Source organism: Colias eurytheme, chromosome 13 (genome assembly GCF_061535395.1).
Source record: "Colias eurytheme isolate Ceu_HAF_F1 chromosome 13, ilColEury1 Martin Lab GWU primary, whole genome shotgun sequence".
In the NCBI taxonomy this organism is placed as follows: domain Eukaryota; kingdom Metazoa; phylum Arthropoda; class Insecta; order Lepidoptera; family Pieridae; genus Colias; species Colias eurytheme.
In genome coordinates, this window is record NC_142992.1 from 6,399,403 (window position 1) to 6,418,707 (window position 19,305).

A 19,305-nucleotide genomic window follows, 5' to 3' on the forward strand; every position below is an offset into this window, starting at 1 on the left:
TGTTCTACTTGCTAAAATCAAGTAAGTAGGTACCTAATTATAGTTGAATTAAACGAAATTGTATATACAGAGAGATTCCTCTTTTGGCCAAAATTTTAATGAAAGGTATTTTGTTTAACTAGATAGAGATTTTTTTTTCCTTTAACTGGTTACCATAGAGGGTAATTGTTTCCACTTTCCTCCGTGCGATACTCATGTTCTCGTTATATGTATATTATGTAGTATTACTACTCTACTGACCGCGACTTCGCCCGCTAGTTTAAAAAAACTAGCTGGCGAAGCTAAACCTTATAAATAGGAGTGCCTACACGATATAGTTATATGTATTTTATAGGAAAAGAGTACTAAGTAAAAGCCGAAGGCTATTGCATTCAAAATATTCAAATATTTAGTAAAAGTATGATTAAAAACAACACCTGAACATATATACGTCATGGATTTCTACAATACCTACGTAAATAGTTACGGAAGAATTATGGTTATTTTATTAGTGTTTTAGACTTTAAGTGATAATAATCGCACGAAAATGTTTGGCTATAAAACCGTTCCGCAAATATATTGGTTTGCTGTGTTTAGTGTTTCGTGTTCGTGTTTATTTATAACAGAATGTCGAAGAATTAAAAGGGTAATTGGTGGAGAGGAAGTCGCATGTGGTATTTCTATTTAAATTTCTTGCATACACACATACAACACGATAGTAAAATTAATGTCAACCTTCCTGAAGCAATAACTGCTAACTATTTTTTTTTTTTCATTTTATACATATTATACATAACATAACTCTCATACTCTATATCCATAATATGAAATCGGACATTTTTTTGTAATTTTTACTACTATACATACTCACAATCTTGTAGGTACGCAAGTTCGAGTGGCTTCTCTTAGAAATTCATCAAATTCTCATCATTTGTGTGTTGCCACGGTAATAACCCCTCATCATGCCGTCACAGCAGCTCATTGCGTGGAGGAAACTCCTCAAAGCTACATGTTACAGCTAAATAACCACTGTATAGAAAGTCAAGATGTCCCTAAAGCTCAAGTTCTAGAGATTATCAAACACGACCTTTATAATCCGTAAGTTGCTGATGATTATATTTTAACTGCAAAACTCTATGTACCTTAAGAACGTGTTCCACGAGGTCTTTACTTTTAAGATATGTCTATTGTTTAGACACACGCCCTGAGTACTATCTTCCTATTCGTGTGTAAAATTTGATGCTACTGTACATACATATTAACAATTTTATTACATATTCAAAACACATAGCTAACTAACGAAAATAGGAGGCGCTAAAATCTAATCTAAACACTAGCAGACCCCGCAGAACAGTTATAGAAAATTGTGATAATGCATGATCATGATAATGTATTAAATTTCACAGATGTATTACAGAAACCTCAGAAAATTAAAAGCTCTAGTGGTTTGATAGCAATTTCTAACATTTCATCAAATTAAGGTCACCATGCGAATGAGATCTTCCCACTAAACTACAGCTATCTCTACAACTGTTGCGTTTATTTTTTCACCGTATAGGTATAAAAATATCACTAACAAATATTTTTTTTCTGTCTGCCAAGTGTGAATTCATAAAACCATATGCACATTGTCGTATAATCTATATTACACACGCAACTTGTACGGTTTCAGGTTTTCTTACGAGCATGATATAGCTGTGTTACGTGTAAAGCTGAATTTTACTGATATGACGTCGCTTAATGGGACAATATTGCCCGACTCCTCGTTCGGTATATCAGGTAACTGTGAATGAACTGATAAAAATGCTTTACCTTCAAGCAATCAGCGCTGTCAATTTGAACATGCTATTATTAACCCAATTCTTGAGAGCTTGCCAAGCACATCAATTAAATTAAGAAAGTGACATCGGTACACACAACGACATTATATGACAATTTAATGCTGATAATTCACTGTTAATGAAGAGATAAATGCATGTCCTATTTTTACTGATATGTATAAAGGAGAGTGATGTATCTTTACGTCTACTCCACGGATGCGATAAAGACAATGGATTGGTACCTATAATTATACAACAAAAAAATCTACAAATAAATAAATGAATATTAATCAATACGTTAGAATACATAATATATAAACTTCAATACTAAGTAGTCATCATCATCATCAGCCCATATACGTTCCCACTGCTGGGACACGGGCCTCCTATGAGGGTACAGGCCATAATCCACCACGCTGGCCAAGTGCGGGTTGGCGGATGACACATATCGTCGAACTTTTTTTGATTCTTCGACATGTCGGTTTCCTCACGATGTTTTCCTTCACCGTTCGAGCAGTGGTGATGTTACAACACGCGCAGATAAATTGAAAAATCAATTTATTTCCTGCGCGCTCGCCCGGTCTCGAACCCCGGACTTATCGATTCGAAGTCCGAGGTCTCACCACTGAGCCACCACTGCTCTGTGGTGCACTGCACTAAGTAGTATTGAAGTTTATTTCAATACTAAGTAGTATTGAAGTTTATACAGGATGTACCAAAAAGTAGTGATGAACGGAAGCTGGGAGGTAGAGGACCTAGAGGGCTATCCGAATCACCCCCCATGTATGTTATGCGATTTTTCGTATTTTAGGAGTTATGACGTTTTTTTCAATTTTTCATCTATCGCCGAGTACGATGAGATTTTTATTTATGGTGATGTGAATTATTGCGCTAGATGCTTGATTTTTTTTTGTCGCTAAGCTGAAAGATGGGCCAATTCAGTATGGTAACATTTACCGTCGTTAGATCTTCGAATGGATTAAAAAAAGAATTAAATGCCAAGAAAGATAAAATTACCCAGTATGTTCACAACATTCAAAGGCACATAAAGTCACATAAAAAAAGTTTTCCATTTGGCTTTTAAAAACTTGCTCTATCTATCAGGTAGCTACCCTAAAAAATTCATTTTATTATTCAGAAGGCTTCAATCGAAAAATTGAAATCTAAATGTGGTTAATCTTTCAGCTTAGCGCACAAAAAAAAATCAAGCATCTTCCGCAATAATTGACGTCACCATGAGTGAAAATCTCATCGTAATCAACGATAGGCAAAACATTGAAAAAAACGTTATAACTCCGAAAATACGAAAAATCGCATTACATACATGGGGGTGATTCGGATAGCCCTCTCTAGGTCCTCTACCTCCCTACTTCAGTATATCACTACTTTTTGGGACATCCTGTAGGTATATTACTAGAGGTCCACCCCGGCTTCGCCCGTGGTACATATTTCGCAATTAAAGGTAGCCTATGTCCTTTCTCGGGTATCAAAATATCTCCATACCAAATTTCATGAAAATTGGTTCAGTAGTTTAGGCGTGATTGAGAAACAGACAGACAGACAGAGTTACTTTCGCATTTATAATATTAGTATCGATTACTACTAAAATATGTAGTTAGTGACATATTTTAGTGATTTTCACGGATATTAAGTTTCTGCTTTATTCTCGACTAGCGGTCCGCCCCTCCTTTGCCCGTGGTACATATTTCGCAATAAAAGGTAGCCTATGTTCTTTCTCAGGGTCTAAAGATTGTCTGTGCCAAATTTCATCAAAATCGGTCCAGTAGTTTATGCGTGAAAACCATACATACATACATACACAATACATAATTACATAATTACAAACCACTACACAAATTTCATCGTTCACGTTTATTTTTCAAACATACCGTACTTACTCCATCGCTTCAGTTCTTGACATGATCGTTTGATGCTATAGAAATTAACAAGATGGAAAGTAGCAGCTTTTTGGAACGAATTTAATCTGTATTACTTTTAATTCCCATTGGTTTTTCCCACGTATAGATACATCTATAAAACGTCAATGTTATTTTTAGGGAACTGTGGAATATACGGCTACGGATACAGAGACATGAGTGTACAAGAAACATCAGAAACTTTGCAATCCGCCGATGTTCAACTCGTGTCATTAGATGAATGCACTATGTCACTTGGACCAGGATTGGCTCCTAATCCACTCGGCGGAATGTTGTGTGCTATGGGAGATGGCGTTGATGCTTGCCAGGTATTGAGTTGACCGTGAAGTCGATGTTTAAATCATACAGTATAAAGTAACGAATGCAAAAAACGGTAGGTACGTATGGAAAGATATTTTTGCTCTATTTTCGATGTCTCAAAAATATATTTACATGAGACCTTTACAGTCAAGATCAAAAATATTTCCATCGCTGCATAACTACGAATGGCTTGTTCTATTACCAACATTATAACATAAAAGCTTATTATTATGATACAGAAAATATAAGACGTTATTTTAAATTTATGATCATGTCTGCAAGTGGGATTTATATCATGATAAAAAGATAAGTGCGTAAAGCAGGATTATTTAAATAGCATTAAGTACATAATACGAATATGTTTTTACAAGAAATGTAGAGTCGTAGAGCTAGGATTTTATTAAACGCGCAGCTCTAAGATCGGTAGAGTGTGATTTTCCTTGGTTCATATAAGACCAAAATGATTTCCACATCCCATTATCTTAATTCTTATCGAAGCTATTTGGAATTATCTCGGTTGCAGAAATAGCATAAGAGAAATTTCACAGATAGATTTGACAGAACTGTTTTGTTTATTTTTATCTTCTTACAAATTACATTAGAATACATGATGATAATCGTTATTGCTAACCATAAATTAAATATTAAAAAGACCTATGTAACTTAGTATTATTTGGTACCTTTCAGGGGGACTCTGGAGGCCCACTCATATGTGCAGACAAAGTTGAAGGCTTGGCTAGTTACGGGCTCAGTTGCAATGTTCCTGGAATGCCCGGAGTGTATGTCAGCATTGGTGCACATCTAAAATGGTTGCGCAGTATTATTTATTGAATAAAAATGACTATTTTTTAAGCAATATTAAACTTGCAACAGATTTGTAGACTATTATGATCTGGGTCTAATTAAAAAATATGCTTATAACAAATAGTTGAGTTTTTTTTAAGCCTTTTCAACTAAAGTTCAACGGAAATCTCATTACCCGGGTTTCTTACATTTTTGTTATTGATTGCCATCCGTAACCGTAATATGCGAGTCTACGGTTGGTATTCCTCTTATGTACCTATGTATTATTAAGTCGAACTCAAGTTTCAACGAACGAATTTCAATGGAATCCAGAATAAAGGAACTACAGACTACACGTAGCGCAGCTTTCATAGTAGGTACCTACATTATTAAATTCTAGAAATATTTGTTTGTTCACCAATATCAATATGAAGTTTTCTTTCTCTATATAAGAGTATTTATAATGAATATTTATATGTTTATAATAAAAACGTTATGACTTATGAGTTATGACTAATGGATTATACTTGCCTTGTAATCTATAGCTTCCGGTGAATGCAGATAAAAGAGACTGTTATCACGATGTCTGAAGATTTAAGATAAGTATTATTGTTTACGTTCCGAGCCCATGAAGGCCGGCTGACATAGCTAATTGGTTATTTTTCAACAAAACTAACGTTTTTTCAAAAGCGCATGAAAAAAATTGACAACGGCATGATACCTACCTACGCTTTGGAAATACAGTTTGAATTCTTCCCATAACCATCCAGGGTCTGTAAACTGTATGTTTTTCATTAGAGTAGGGACCGTAGCTAATGCCGTATATACTTATTTATTTTTATAATATTTACTTTTATTTTAAGTAAAAATATAGATCAATTCGAGAATCATAAAATAAATGTTGAACAGTACGAATGTCACGGTATAAAAAAAAGGTTAAAACTTAAAAGTACTAAAAAAAACAGTAAATAAAACTCGGTACTATTCTTATAATATGTATTACACTTAATAATTCTTCATTGAATGATATGAAAGCACGACGTCAATAACAATTCTCTATTACATAACACATACATTCAACGATAGTAGGAAATAACCGAACAACTGTATCGATATCAAATAATAGACAAATAACAAAATGCAGAAAGCTCTTTTTTGGTCACAAAGTAACATTCCAACAAATCTAATCCTACAAATATTGCAAATGCGAAAGTTTGTGAGGATGAACGTTTTTTTACTCTTTCCCGCAAATACTACTGAACCGATTACAATGAAATTTTGTATGTAGGTAGCTGAAGACCCAGAATAAAACATAGGCTTTTTTATCCCGGAAATTCTACAGGTGCCGATACACAATGCCGGTTTTTCTTTGAAAACGCGGGCAAAGCCGCAGGCAGAAATCTAGTGAAAAACCATGCTTCTATTTGTGCATTTCACGATATGTGCTTGCATTTACAACGAGAGTTAAAAGGAAATTCACAAACGCTATAATATATGATCCTGAGGAAGAAAATTCGATTCGTGTCTTATTTGTAGTCGATGTGCGTCCTGCAATAAGAAGAGCAATAGTGGAAGTCCTATCACATCTGCCGATCGATTTTCATCAAGTAGGCAATCATTATTGTATGAGCATTGAGCATAGACATGAAGACATACATTTATACATTGTTTTTGATGGGGAAACGAACCTTTTCCATTTTTTTTTTATTAATATCCCACTAAAGCGGTGGTCATTTAACGTAGGATAGAGTGTATCAATTCTTCCATCACACTATATCCATTTTTATTTAGTACTAGATTTCCGCCCGCGGCTTCGCCCGCGTTTTCAAAGGAAAACCCGCATAGTTCCCGTTCCCGTGGGATTTCCGGGATAAAACCTACCCTTTGTGTTAATCCAAGTTACCTTTTATATGAGTGCTAAATTTCATTGTAATCGGTTCAGTAGTTTTTACGTGAAAGAGTAACAAACATCCATACATCCATACTTACAAACTTTCGCCTTTATAATAGTAGTAGGATATTAAGTTTGATCAGAACTAAAATTTTGGAATGTTACCTTTAACAAGTACATAATATTAAATGATAACTTTGGATTCGAGACTATTAAAAAGGTTTAAATGTGTCATATGATGATAAAATTCAATTAGTACCATCCATCATTGACGCAAAAAAGCTTCATAAATTAAGCATTTATTTAATAACATAGAGAAATTCACCTATTCAATTATTATATGTACTTAAAACTAAATTCTATTTCTACTGCTAACAATAATAGGTAACTTGAATAAAAATATCAATTAACAACCCACTCTTTTCAAGCCTATAAATACTCAATTTAAAGCAAACAATTTTAACTACAAACCCGCTGTAATCTATATTCTATACCCGCTTATTATTTATAATAAATAGGAAGTTATTCTGACCAAGGAATGATAAAGTAACTCAATCTCTCAAATGAACTGACGGGTATTCTAAAGTAATTGCATAGTATAAAGAGAAAAGGAAGTTATCTTCGAACAAAGGTATATCGCGCCGTTTGTATGTACGCGGAGCGCTTGGCCACGCCCCCTATTAATGTACGTACGCAAGCTTGACGAACGCACACAACGCCGCCGCTCGGTTCCTTCTCACGGACCGTTCTCGTGAGGGTCGCGCCATTGCTGTTAGCGGTCAGTGTTTGCTTTTACAATTATTTAACCCATTGAGCCCCGAACGGCCCGATCGGTCCACGACTCAATAGATTTTCTATTGTGTCTTTGATTCCGGGGCCTGAGTTATTAAAAAATCTATGGGACAAGTGACAACTCTGCGCCTCGCCATTTAGGGTACCGTGCACTCCTAAACGTCGGGGGTAGGCCTCTTTGTCTCTTTATACGATGGTAATTGTCTCAATCTCACCAATTTAACAAACGAACGGGTGACAAAAAACAATTCATCATAGAGTGTAAGAACTCAGGTATATGTCCTTACTAACATAAAACATGTAGGTAACTATGTATTTGTTATATTTACCTTTTAAAAGAAAGCATCCCGTCGAACAAAACTACTAATATAAAATTCTTTCCTAGCTTATACTTCATATGTGTAATAGACATAGCAATTAAATTCAAGACAGAATTTACAAACGAAATCGCATACGTGAAAAAGTTCCTTCAAGACAAATAAATACGTTCGCACTTAACACTATTACTAATTAATACATAAATTCTTTTAGGCCCAACTACACACCAAAATATATTTGAAATAGTCAATTCTTTGTACTTTTTATGAAAACTCCATATTAAAACCAATTTCACAACTTGCTGCCGACATTATTAAACATTAACAGGCATATTTAACATTTCTCCACTCATATTTCATTGTATATCGTTTTTATTAACAGGTAAACAGGACAAATCATCAAGTTGTGAAAATGGCCATAAATATACTTTTTCTGTTAGTCAATATGTAAATCTATGAATCATTTTATACGTCAAAATATATGAGAAAAAAATATGTCGTTTTTCCTCCGAGATGTTATCAATAATGGACCAATCTTACAACATAGAACACGCACTATCACGCACGACACGAATATCATATAAGATAAATACGTTCATACTTCTATAATTTACAAACTAACAAATTGAATTCCCATTATTTGTTCATAGTATACATTATTTGATCTTTTAAAAAAAAAAGTAATTTTATTATATGAAAACTTAAAAAATGGACGACATAATTGCCTGAACCCTTGGCCTGTATAAAAAGCTTTGGCTAGAATCACAAACAACATAATTCTTACACTGTTACCCAATGATTTTTTGGATGCATGAATTCTCATGAAAATTAATTAACCCATTCTATTCTACACTTTCATAGGCCGTTCCTTCCCTTGTATAAAATAGATAAAGATTAGAAAATACTATAAGATCATTGAACTAAATGTATAATTTAACTACAAGTGCAATCAAGTTACAATAAAAAGCAAATAATTGTGCTAGAAATCTCAAAGTGATAAAGTAAGGAATTTTACATAGATTCTACAAAAACCCAAACTAAACCCGGCATACGAGGAAATTAAACTATAATATCATTTATTTATGACCATGAAAACCATGATTTTGATTCTGTTGGCGTTCCAGTAGCCGACGGAGATTTAGGTGTTTTTGGTGATTTCGGAGATTTTGGTGTTTCTGGTGATTTCGGAGATTTTGGTGTTTCAGGTTGTGAATTATCGCTTGTTTCCTGGCCCTCTGCGTTTTCCATAGCCGTTTTTACCTATGAACAAAATAAAATGGATCTAAAATTAAAATATAAAGCTCTAATGAAATTGCAAAGTTAAATTGAAAACATGATGCCATTATTTCATGGCACAAACAGCCATTTATTTTGCATGGCATTTAAAAAGTGAATGTAATGCCAACTTTAGAGAACTTTGTAGCCAAAACTCTTTTGAGTATTTAAAAATAGCTACTTCAGAGATATTTTATATTTATACATTTAAAAATAGCTAAAATATATTTTTAAATTCTATTCTGCTCCTTTTTTTTCTAACTGAAAAATACTTAAATAAATAATAATTACCTTGATATTTGTTTTGGCTTGCATATCTTTTTCATAATTTCTCACATCCTCAATCTGCATGTTGAACCACTCGTCCATCCACGTAAAAGCTTGTCTATGGCCAAGTAAAAGGATTTCGCGAATTGCCTGCATTTCAAATATTAAATGATTGTTTTATTAGGTAAGTAATAATTTAAACTGAGTAATTTCATTATGTTTTTATTAATTCAAAGTTCAACTATAGACTATCAGTAATTTCATTACTTTATAGAGCAGGCTCCAAGGAGATGTTCGTTTGCAAAAATCGCGGACCTAAATCTGACTTCTGATATATATTGTATAGATCCCAGACATCCTATAGACAGATGTTGCCAACCAGTTTTGTGGTCCCCCTGCCCGCACCCCGGTAATTAAATATGGCATACAAAGAAAAAAATAAAAATTTCCAAAACATGCCGTGTGGGGTATCAAATGAAAGAGCTTATTGAGTAGATCACGAATATATAGCATACTATATACATTTCTTACACTTTCTCTAAGATTTTTTAGAAAATTTACGAAAATGGTCCATTTTTGAGTTAACTTTAAACCACTATAGATTGAAAACTCATCAATATATTTTTTAAATTATTATTTTAAATAATTAACAACAGGCCATGTAAGGGGCAGGTGCATTATACATCTGTTTCAATGATCGATTTTGTTTAGGGACAAGTAGGTGTTCAGCCTTCTGTGTCCTACCAGACCAAGACATTTTTTTTCTTCGTCTTAACCGGGAATCGCACCCAGTACCCCTCGGAGCTACGCTCACATCAACCACTATACCAAGGAGACGGTCCCTTTACATTTAATACCTCAATAATATTGACTGAATCTAATTACTTATTTCATCAAAAAATCTATCTAAAAAATTATAATTACAAATTCATATGACTTACACTTTGAACATAATCTTCCACTTTAGTCTGTAAGCCCCAAACTTCGAATTTAGCATTGACAAGCTTATAGCAACACATTATAGGCTTGTGTGTGTCCCTCCACCCTTCAACTAATGGTCCACGTCCAGTCTTTTCCGATTTAAACAGCTTTGGATCTTCATTATCTTTATAATGATGTGGTTTTATTTCATCATAGGCAATATCCAGAAAATCAACTTGCCGTAGTGCTAATTCTTCATCAGTGAGATGTAAACACTGAAATTATTAGAATTATAATATTCATTTTTTTTCTTTATTTAATTAATATGAAAGTAGCTTCTTCTTGTTTGAAAAATTAAATATTATAATAAATAATAATGATATACTTATCAATTATTTGATAAAATTATTTTAGAACTGAACTATTATGACTATATAATATATTACTTTTACATACATTTTCTGTAGTGCCATTGTTATCCTCATATCTGGTTTGTATTGACACTGAAAACTTTGGTATGAAGGAGCACTGAAAAGAAAAAAATTAATGTACAATGGTAAGAACATCTTTTGGTTATACAAAAATAGTTGTTTAACTTGTGTTACTTACAGTGTATTCTAGAAGCAGTACATGGAAACAAAGAATAATATGTGATTAGTATTCACTAATAATCAAATTTCATTGTAGCTTATAATGTGTCTATTAATTTCATACAATACATATAATAATACTAAACTCACCAGTTATAGTATAGGGGTAATAATTCCATGCCTTTTCAGTTACGTAAAACAGTTTAGGAATAATATTTTGGACCCAATAAGGTAAGTGACTGTAAAGATATAACCAATAAATGAAATAGTGTCAGGGTTTACACACATTACATTAATTATTATATGTATGAACTATGAAAGTTACCTAGAAAGGTGTATTCTCTTTTCGGTGAATTGACCAACCCCATTTACTTCATCGTTAACTTCTTCATTCGCTATCACCTCTACACCTTCGCCAGTGGTGGATTGTTCGTAGCTGTGGCGAGCTATCATATACAACTGCCCTATTCGGTACTATAACAAAAGAAAATAAATCATTTATTGTAATGAAGATCATTATTAACCTTTACAATAATATTTAAGAGCGTTATTTACCTCTTCTACAGTTAAAGGCATGCATATCCTGTATTCCTTAGTCAGAACCATTGTGGAATAAATAACTTCCTGAATTACCGTAAATATATATTTCTATACGTGTCGGTTTTTAAATTCTTAAATGTTACTCAAAAAATTTTGTGAATTAAGCTCTTGGGATATTGAACAAAGTATAATTTGATAATTTCGTCTTTCGAGTTTCGACAAGTCAACAGTCAACTATCAAATAATTCAAATATCAATGTCAAATTAAAATAACAAAAAGTTAAAAGTCAGTTAGACAGAGTATAAATGACATACCTATTAAAACACACAGACTATATAAATAAACTACCGAACCTAACTAATACATATTATAAATGCGAAGGATGTGTGTGTGTTTGTTACTCTTTCACACAAATACTACTGAACCGATTACAATAAATTTAAGCACACATATAGAGGGTAACTTGGATTAACACATAGGCTAGGTTTTATCCCGGAAATCCCACGGGAACGGGAACTATGCGGGTTTTTCTTTGAAAAGGCGGGCGAAGCCGCGGGTGGAAAGGTAGTGAACTATATTTGGGTCTATCATGGACACTGACCTGTATAAATAAAAGTACTATTAGAGGTCTGAGGTCAGTGATCATGGATGACTGTGTGGATGATTTACATGAAATGTCTAGATTACAAAAATGCATCTATAATATAATTTAATCAGGGACTGTGTTTATGCTATATGTGTCCTCTAACCTCTTCTCTCCTCTATCGATTTATATTTTAATAATTAGGGTATGTGTTTGAGATGAAAAAAATCACAAAACAAAATGAATTAACAAGAAATTCAAATAATACATATAGATTTTATTAATTTCATAATAATAATAATTTACTTATCATTAGTTCCAGTCCTACTAAATATAGCAGATAAAAAACACTGAATATAAAATAAAACTGACTTATCCTTTTAAAAGCAACTAATAATGTTTAAATAGATAACTTTCGACAAATAATACTAGGCTACTGTAATATTTACTGAATTGTGATTCTAATACACATAAACAGAAGCCAAATCATCATAATCATAGGTTCTTTTCAAAAACAGATCCATTAAAGAAATTCCTGTTATGCTATGTAGCCCAGTGTTTATAGGTAAAGCAGTCAAATTAATGAATGTTATATTTCCAGGTTCTAATGGCCCCAATTTTCTATTGGAAATGCCACACCAAATTAAGCTGGAGTCTTGATGTGAACGAAGCTTCAGAATTAGGTCCAATGTTCTCTCACTGGCATTCACTATTTTACATTTAAAATTAAATGGTTCATCTATAGGGATCTTACTGGGTAAATTTTCATATGTCACCCGTATGTCACCATACTCTGGAGTCATCCTCTGAAGCTGACTAGTCTGTAACCTCCCCTTTTCTCCCAAATTAGACCTCCACACAATATCCAATTTACCAATGTTCTTTGCTGCAGCAATAAGTTTTATATCTGAAGCTATGTTAGGCTTTGGTGAAAGGCAATATAGGTACTGGCAGCTCTCTTGAGGTTGAAGTAGAGTAACCTCACCAAATACAGACTTGCCATCAGATGTTTCATTTAATGATTTAACTGCAAACTGTTGTGAACTGTCAAGGGAAACTTGCTCCAATATAATTGGTCCAGATGTTATATTCTGAACTTGAGCTTCAAGAAAAACTTCATCTGATTCTGCATTATAAAACTTAGTTTTAACATCCAGCGGCTTCAGAACTTCAAACTTGAAGAATTTCCTGAATGAAGCAAGAGTATTGTAATTGGACATATATGTTACTTCACAAACTAAAATGTGTGTGCCCAAGTCTTTTACTTCGTGGTGGATCACATCCCCTAAGGTTTCATCAATATCCAACATCACAGGAGATTGATGTTGTTGGGTTGCTAAAGGGATCCTTTGAGAACTAGTTTGTAAGTCAGCCTTAACAGATACGCTTTGAACAGGTTGATTTGTTTCATTATGGACACAAACATAACAAGAAAATGTTTCACCTAAATAAATATTACCAAAACTTTGAGGCAGCAACAGAAATTGTCCAGCAGCTAGAGTTTCCATTTGAACAACAGATGTAGCATCATCCTTTAAATAATTGTTCAGTATATTCCCCGGTAAATCCTTGAAGTCGCATGTTACAATCTTGGGGCTTATAAGTGCTGGCTTGGTAAGCCTCATTACTTTTAATGCCACTAAGTGGTCTACACCTTCTTTATTCTCCATCGTTACTTAAACTATTATCTTTTTATGAGAAAATTCAATAATCCCTGTAAGCACAAAGATCTTCCACAGTTCCACTTTTCTCAATATCAATAATATTTTGTCATTTTAGAGTTTGGGCTGTCAAGTGTCAAGTATCAGCTGTGTGTGACATTGCACCGATTGTCACCATACTACCATAGAGATTGTCACTTATACAGCCCGAGCTTGGGAATAATTAATAATTATGTTATCCATGCTTTTGTCGCTTTATTATCTGCATAAAGTAACTTTGAATAAAAATATATAAATTACACAACTGTGCAATTCATGAATTTATTTTATAAAACATAAACAATTTTCCACGTTAATATGTTAGTTGTTTATTTATATATTCTGTGACTTGCTGACATTAGCTGTCAACGTCAACTTCGTATGTAATAAAATGTCATAGCTGTTGCAAATTAATTGAAAATATCCTACATTCTATTTTCTAAAATGAATTGTAAAAAATGGCATCTCACTATTAATTAATCATCTGATAAAGTATTTAAATCTAATGACTTTATTTATTTCTATATTCGTAAGATAATAAGTGTTAAAAATATTTTGTGTTATATGCATTTGTACTTGTACTGCCTGTGTTCTTTACAGATATTATTTCGATAAGAGTGATGTGGCCCAATAGTGTCGCGTTATAGTATTCACATAAACTTAATAATGATTTTGTGATTTCTAGTTGTTATTTCATTTGAAACCAAAATGGCATATCAATCTTTACTTCAAGAATACATGCTTATACCTCCAGTAACCAGGGTATACACTACAGCTTGTGTTATTACTACTCTGGCTGTCGTAAGTAGTTATTTTTTAGAATATATTAAATACTAGTTTTCCGCCCGCGGCTTCGCCCGCGTTTCCAAAGGAAAACTCGCATAGTTCCCGTTCCCATACCAAATTTCCATATCTCCATACCAAATTTCCCGTGGGATTTCCGGGATAGCGTCATTTTCCCGGGATAAAAAGTAGCCTATGTCCTTTCTCGAATGAAATTTCATGAAAATTGGTTCAGTAGTTTAGGCGTGATTGAGTAACAGACAGACAGAGTTACTTTCGCATTTATAATATTAGTATGGATGAGTGGTTATTAGCTTTATAATAATACTTTGTGTTCCTTTCAGCAACTAGATCTGGTTTCACCATTCCAGCTTTACTTTAATCCTACATTGATCCTCTATAGATACCAGATATGGAGGTTTATCACTACATTCCTTTTCTTTGGGAACCTAGGGTTTAATTTCTTTTTCAATATGATATTCACATATAGATATTGTAGAATGTTAGAAGAAGGATCATTTAGAGGGAGGACTGCTGATTTTGTTGTGATGTTTTTCTTTGGTGCTGTGCTGATGATTGTATCCTTTTTCAACTAATAGATAATAAATATTTATGTAATTAATGTCATATTATAAAGATAAAGAAGTAATTTATTATTTGATTTATTTATGTTAAAATTTCATTTTACATGTTTCATAGTACATAAATCCTATATGTTTCCTTAATGTTTTACAGTTTTGTGCATTTTTCATTAACTTATTATTCTTAGGACAAGCGTTCACTATTATGATTGTGTATGTTTGGTCTCGACGAAATGTATTTATAAGATTGAATTTCTTTGGCCTCATGAATTTTCAAGTAAGTAATTTTGTCAAATGTATTTGGAATAAGAAAACTGTTTTGATTTGACATATGAATATGAAGTTATCTTAAATACAGAAAGTCTCAGGGTTAAATATAACATAAACTTCTATATATATATTCTTCTATATATATGTATACTTCTATATATATACTTCTATATATTTACCTTAAAAGTATGTTTAAGATTCACTTCCTTGCTTAAATTGTCATTCTCTCAGAGAACATTTCCATTTTAATGGAATAATGTTGATATAGCTCAAGCAGTACTTACAAATAACTATGTAGAGATTGTCTAATCTAAAAATGAACGCCCCTCCACTAAACTTAATTGTTTCAATGTGTGAGGACAAATAATTATTGAACCACTTTATATGTGTGCGCGCGTCGATTCTAATGCAAACTTTGACACTCGCGCACTGATTTGTCAACTAATCGGGCGATCAGTTCAGGTGCCTAGCATTGTATGGCGGGGAGAGCGCGCTATGTACGGAATGACACGTCCGTTCTGTCGTGCATCGCGTCATTTATGCACTAGTTGGCCAACTGGTCCTGTCGTTCGGGCATGGACGGGACTGGAGGACTGAACGACCAATGAGGCAGACCAATTTGTGTGTATTGCGTCTATACACGTACTTTGAATGTGAGCGTAAACACAGTGGAGGGGCGTTCATTTTTAGATTAGACAATCTATACTTAGCTACAAATAACTATGTTCCTAGATATATCTATTTTACAATTCGTCTAAATTGTTGTAAGTATACAGTTTTTAATAAGAATTACTTTATTTACAGGCCCCTTACTTGCCATTTGTTCTACTTGGATTTTCTGTGCTCCTTGGCAATGCTATATCTGTTGATTTGGTGGGGATGGCCATTGGACACATATATTTCTTTTTGGAAGATGTTTGGCCGCGTCAATCAAGAGGACAAAAGTTATTGAAGACACCCAAATTTCTGTGAGTATTTATAAAATGTTTTCAAGCAATTAGTAGCCAATTTCATCTATTACATAAGTGTACATAATAATCATAATATCACAATGACTATGTTAAATATGGGTGTATCTATATTCTATACATATAAAAAAAATATTAAGTGGTATGTCAGTGATTACAAAGTACATAACTTGCTAATTAAAACAGTTCATTCAGTTGATCATTTCCTTACTACATCTTCAATTACTCTTTGGCAAAAAAAACTAATAATTTGACAATACCACATCTTCAAACATTTGCCATAATATATTCAAAACTTCCTTCCTCCTCATAATACAAATCATTGAAATGTTTCGGTTTCATTTATTTTTTTGACTGACATTTATTATTTTCTAGAAAAAGACTGTTTGATCCTGAAGCTGAAAGGGAGTATGCCCCATTGCCTGAATTAGCCAATGTTCGTCCCGGAGGGTTTGACTGGCGTCGTCGGGACGAAGACGAAGGGAATGGATAATATGAGTATAGAACCATTCGATTTTCTTAGTACAAGAGGCAAACCAAAAACCTGTTTTTATTTAGATCTAAAATTTCATTTAAAAAAGGGACATTAATATTAATAAAAAAAGTATCAAGCACAAACCATGCCCCATGTTTTTGCAGTGTGTTAAATAATTTTATGTAAGAATAACTACTTTTAGACTAGAGTAGATAATTTTTGAAACAAAAAAAATCGCAGTCGGATGAAACCCATTAGAAAAGGAGGGGAATATGATGAAAATTAAAGGAAAAATAAATTACGGTCAATCCGAGTTCGGGAAAAGGGAGGGGGGAGCTTTTAAGAGAAAAAAATGGTTTCTCTTGATTTCCGACAAAACTACAAGTCCTACGGAAAAAAGTTCAATGGCAAAGTTGTAGATAATAAAAAGATCTACAACTTTTGTATTGACAATTTTTTCACATAACCTCAAAATTTAGGTGAAAAATTCAAAAAACCAAGTTTTTGGTTTTTTATTTTTATCTACTTCAAAATTTATTTTTTTTCTACGAAATTTGGTGGAAACTTGCTTTATTATTTCCCAAATACACTGTAATTTATTTGACTGAAAATATTTATTTTTTCGCCTTATTTTGAATTAATACCAAAAAAACAACCTAATTTTCAATCGAAAAGTCACCCGTCAAAATATCAGCTTTTTTCAAAAACTTGGGGAGCCTTTTATTCATTGAAATCTCTACTTTCATATAGTGTAAAAAAAAATAAACATTACCATAGTAAATGTTCTCAGAAAATGCATACAAACAGTGTGAAAATGAGCTTTTACTAAATCAGGCACACTTCTCAAACTACCTGAAATGTTTTTATCGACATCATTTTGCTTTTGAATATGCTGTAAAATATTATACTTAGAACAGATAATTTTTTTTCTTTTGAAATATTACCGAAAAGCCGATACAAGAGAAGATATAGAGTTCGAGAAGTGTGCCTGATTTAGTAAAAGCTAATTATGACAATGTTTGTAAGCATTTCCTGAGAACATTTACTATGGTAAGGTTTATTTTTTTTACACCATATAAAAGTAGAGATTTTGATGAATAAAAGGCTCCCAAAGTTTATGAAAAAAACTGATATTTTGACGGGTGAATTTTCGATTGAAAATTAGGTTGTTTTTTTGGTATTAATTCAAAATAAGGCGAAAAAATAAATATTTTCAATCAAATAAATTACAGTGTATTTGGGACATAATAAAGCAAGTTTCTACCAAATGTCGTAGAAAAAAAATAAATTTTGAAGTAGTTAAAAATAAAAAACCAAAAACTTGGTTTTTTGAATTTTTCACCTAAATTTTGAGGTTATGTGAAAAAATTATCAATACAAAAGTTGTAGATTTTTTTATTACTTACAACTTTGCCATTGAACTTTTTTCCGTAGGACTTGTAGTTTTGTCGGAAATCGAGAGAAACCATTTTTTTCTCTTAAAAGCTCCCCCCTCCCACTTCCCGAACTCGGATTGACCGTAATTTATTTTTCCTTTAATTTTCATCATATTCCCCTCCTTTTCTAATGGGTTTCATCCGACTGCGATTTTTTTGCACTTTTTATTATTTTTAAAGGGATCTACCCCAGTGTATTTTTCATGAAATAAATTATGTATATAATATAATGGAGTGTTTTAAACCATAGGAATAAAAAATTATATTATCATTTATTCAAACATTTATTTGTCATTCTTCTACATAATTTACAATTAATTGTACATAGAACTATCAAAAATCTTAAGACAGAACAACTACGTACGTATTTTGTTGGCGCAGTTGTACGAATTTTCTACTATCGCAACAATGTTTATCGCTATGCCAGCACAATCTCAAACTCCCACTTGCATATTTATTATTTAATTAATGAAGTATTATTTTTGTTATACATATTTTTAAGGTATAGAAGATATAATTTATAAGATCGTTACAATGAATGATGGATCAAAAAAAAGGAATTTTTAAAATTGTAACTGTGTTCTTGAACATTTAATGTACCTATACGTCTTTAGATAATAGATGCTCATAATATATAATTCTAAGCATGAAGTTTAACAATTTTTCGAACATAAACCGAGTAATTTGAGACATTTCTTAGATTTTTATTTTCCATTTTGACTCATGTTTAGGGAGATTCTGTTTAAAATAGGAATTTCATCTATAAATTGATCAATGTGTAAATTGAATGGTATATATGTATTAGATGTTACATTAATGAATTATGGATGAAAGGAAAGTTAACAATATTTTTTTATTATTAAAAAGGGTGTAACAGTATTTTTATCGTGTGTGTTCAATTAACTTAGCACTTAATTTAGTTTGGAAATATACAAAAACAAATGATAATAAAAAATATTTAAATAGTAGCGCGAACATAAGACAATATGAACATTCTATATATTTACAACAACACATCAGTTATGCTAGAATCAGTCTTCAATCAAACATTGATACACACATTGTAAACAAGTATTGACATTTTTTATATCAAAAT

General features: G+C 32.5%; 4 protein-coding genes across 6 annotated transcripts; 2 read left to right on the top strand and 2 right to left on the bottom strand.

Moving 5' to 3' along the window:
• Positions 1 to 488: 488 nt before the first annotated feature.
• LOC149903415 (trypsin-2-like) lies at positions 489 to 4,927 on the top strand. The gene is made up of 5 exons (XM_090108432.1): positions 489 to 653; positions 861 to 1,077; positions 1,652 to 1,758; positions 3,857 to 4,044; positions 4,724 to 4,927. Exons 1-5 carry the CDS (start codon positions 527 to 529, stop codon positions 4,865 to 4,867), a joined length of 783 nt encoding a protein of 260 aa, XP_089964558.1. The 5' UTR covers positions 489 to 526; the 3' UTR covers positions 4,868 to 4,927.
• An 863-nt stretch (positions 4,928 to 5,790) lies between these two features.
• On the bottom strand, positions 5,791 to 11,639 carry rdgBbeta (cytoplasmic phosphatidylinositol transfer protein 1). The gene is given in 7 exon segments (XM_090108646.1): positions 5,791 to 9,079; positions 9,386 to 9,511; positions 10,303 to 10,557; positions 10,739 to 10,810; positions 10,892 to 11,111; positions 11,198 to 11,346; positions 11,428 to 11,639. Coding segments are annotated over 7 exon segments (1,053 nt in total). The 5' UTR covers positions 11,479 to 11,639; the 3' UTR covers positions 5,791 to 8,899.
• Positions 11,640 to 12,258: 619 nt separating this feature from the next.
• Positions 12,259 to 13,931, bottom strand: LOC149903417 (trafficking protein particle complex subunit 13). Its single transcript, XM_090108531.1, has one exon. The coding sequence runs from the start codon at positions 13,664 to 13,666 to the stop codon at positions 12,458 to 12,460; it is 1,209 nt and encodes a 402-aa protein (XP_089964657.1). The 5' UTR covers positions 13,667 to 13,931; the 3' UTR covers positions 12,259 to 12,457.
• A 136-nt stretch (positions 13,932 to 14,067) lies between these two features.
• On the top strand, positions 14,068 to 16,967 carry Der-2 (Derlin 2). Of its 3 annotated transcripts, none has more exons than XM_090108535.1 (6): positions 14,068 to 14,188; positions 14,297 to 14,497; positions 14,824 to 15,057; positions 15,215 to 15,337; positions 16,135 to 16,298; positions 16,674 to 16,967. In XM_090108535.1, the coding sequence occupies exons 2-6, from the start codon at positions 14,405 to 14,407 to the stop codon at positions 16,789 to 16,791; spliced, it is 732 nt and encodes a 243-aa protein (XP_089964661.1). In that variant the 5' UTR covers positions 14,068 to 14,188; positions 14,297 to 14,404; the 3' UTR covers positions 16,792 to 16,967. The 3 variants fall into 3 exon arrangements, with proteins under 3 accessions (XP_089964661.1, XP_089964663.1, XP_089964662.1); XM_090108537.1 differs by having other exon boundaries at positions 14,084 to 14,188; positions 14,382 to 14,497; XM_090108536.1 differs by having other exon boundaries at positions 14,131 to 14,147.
• The last annotated feature ends 2,338 nt before the right edge of the window (positions 16,968 to 19,305 follow it).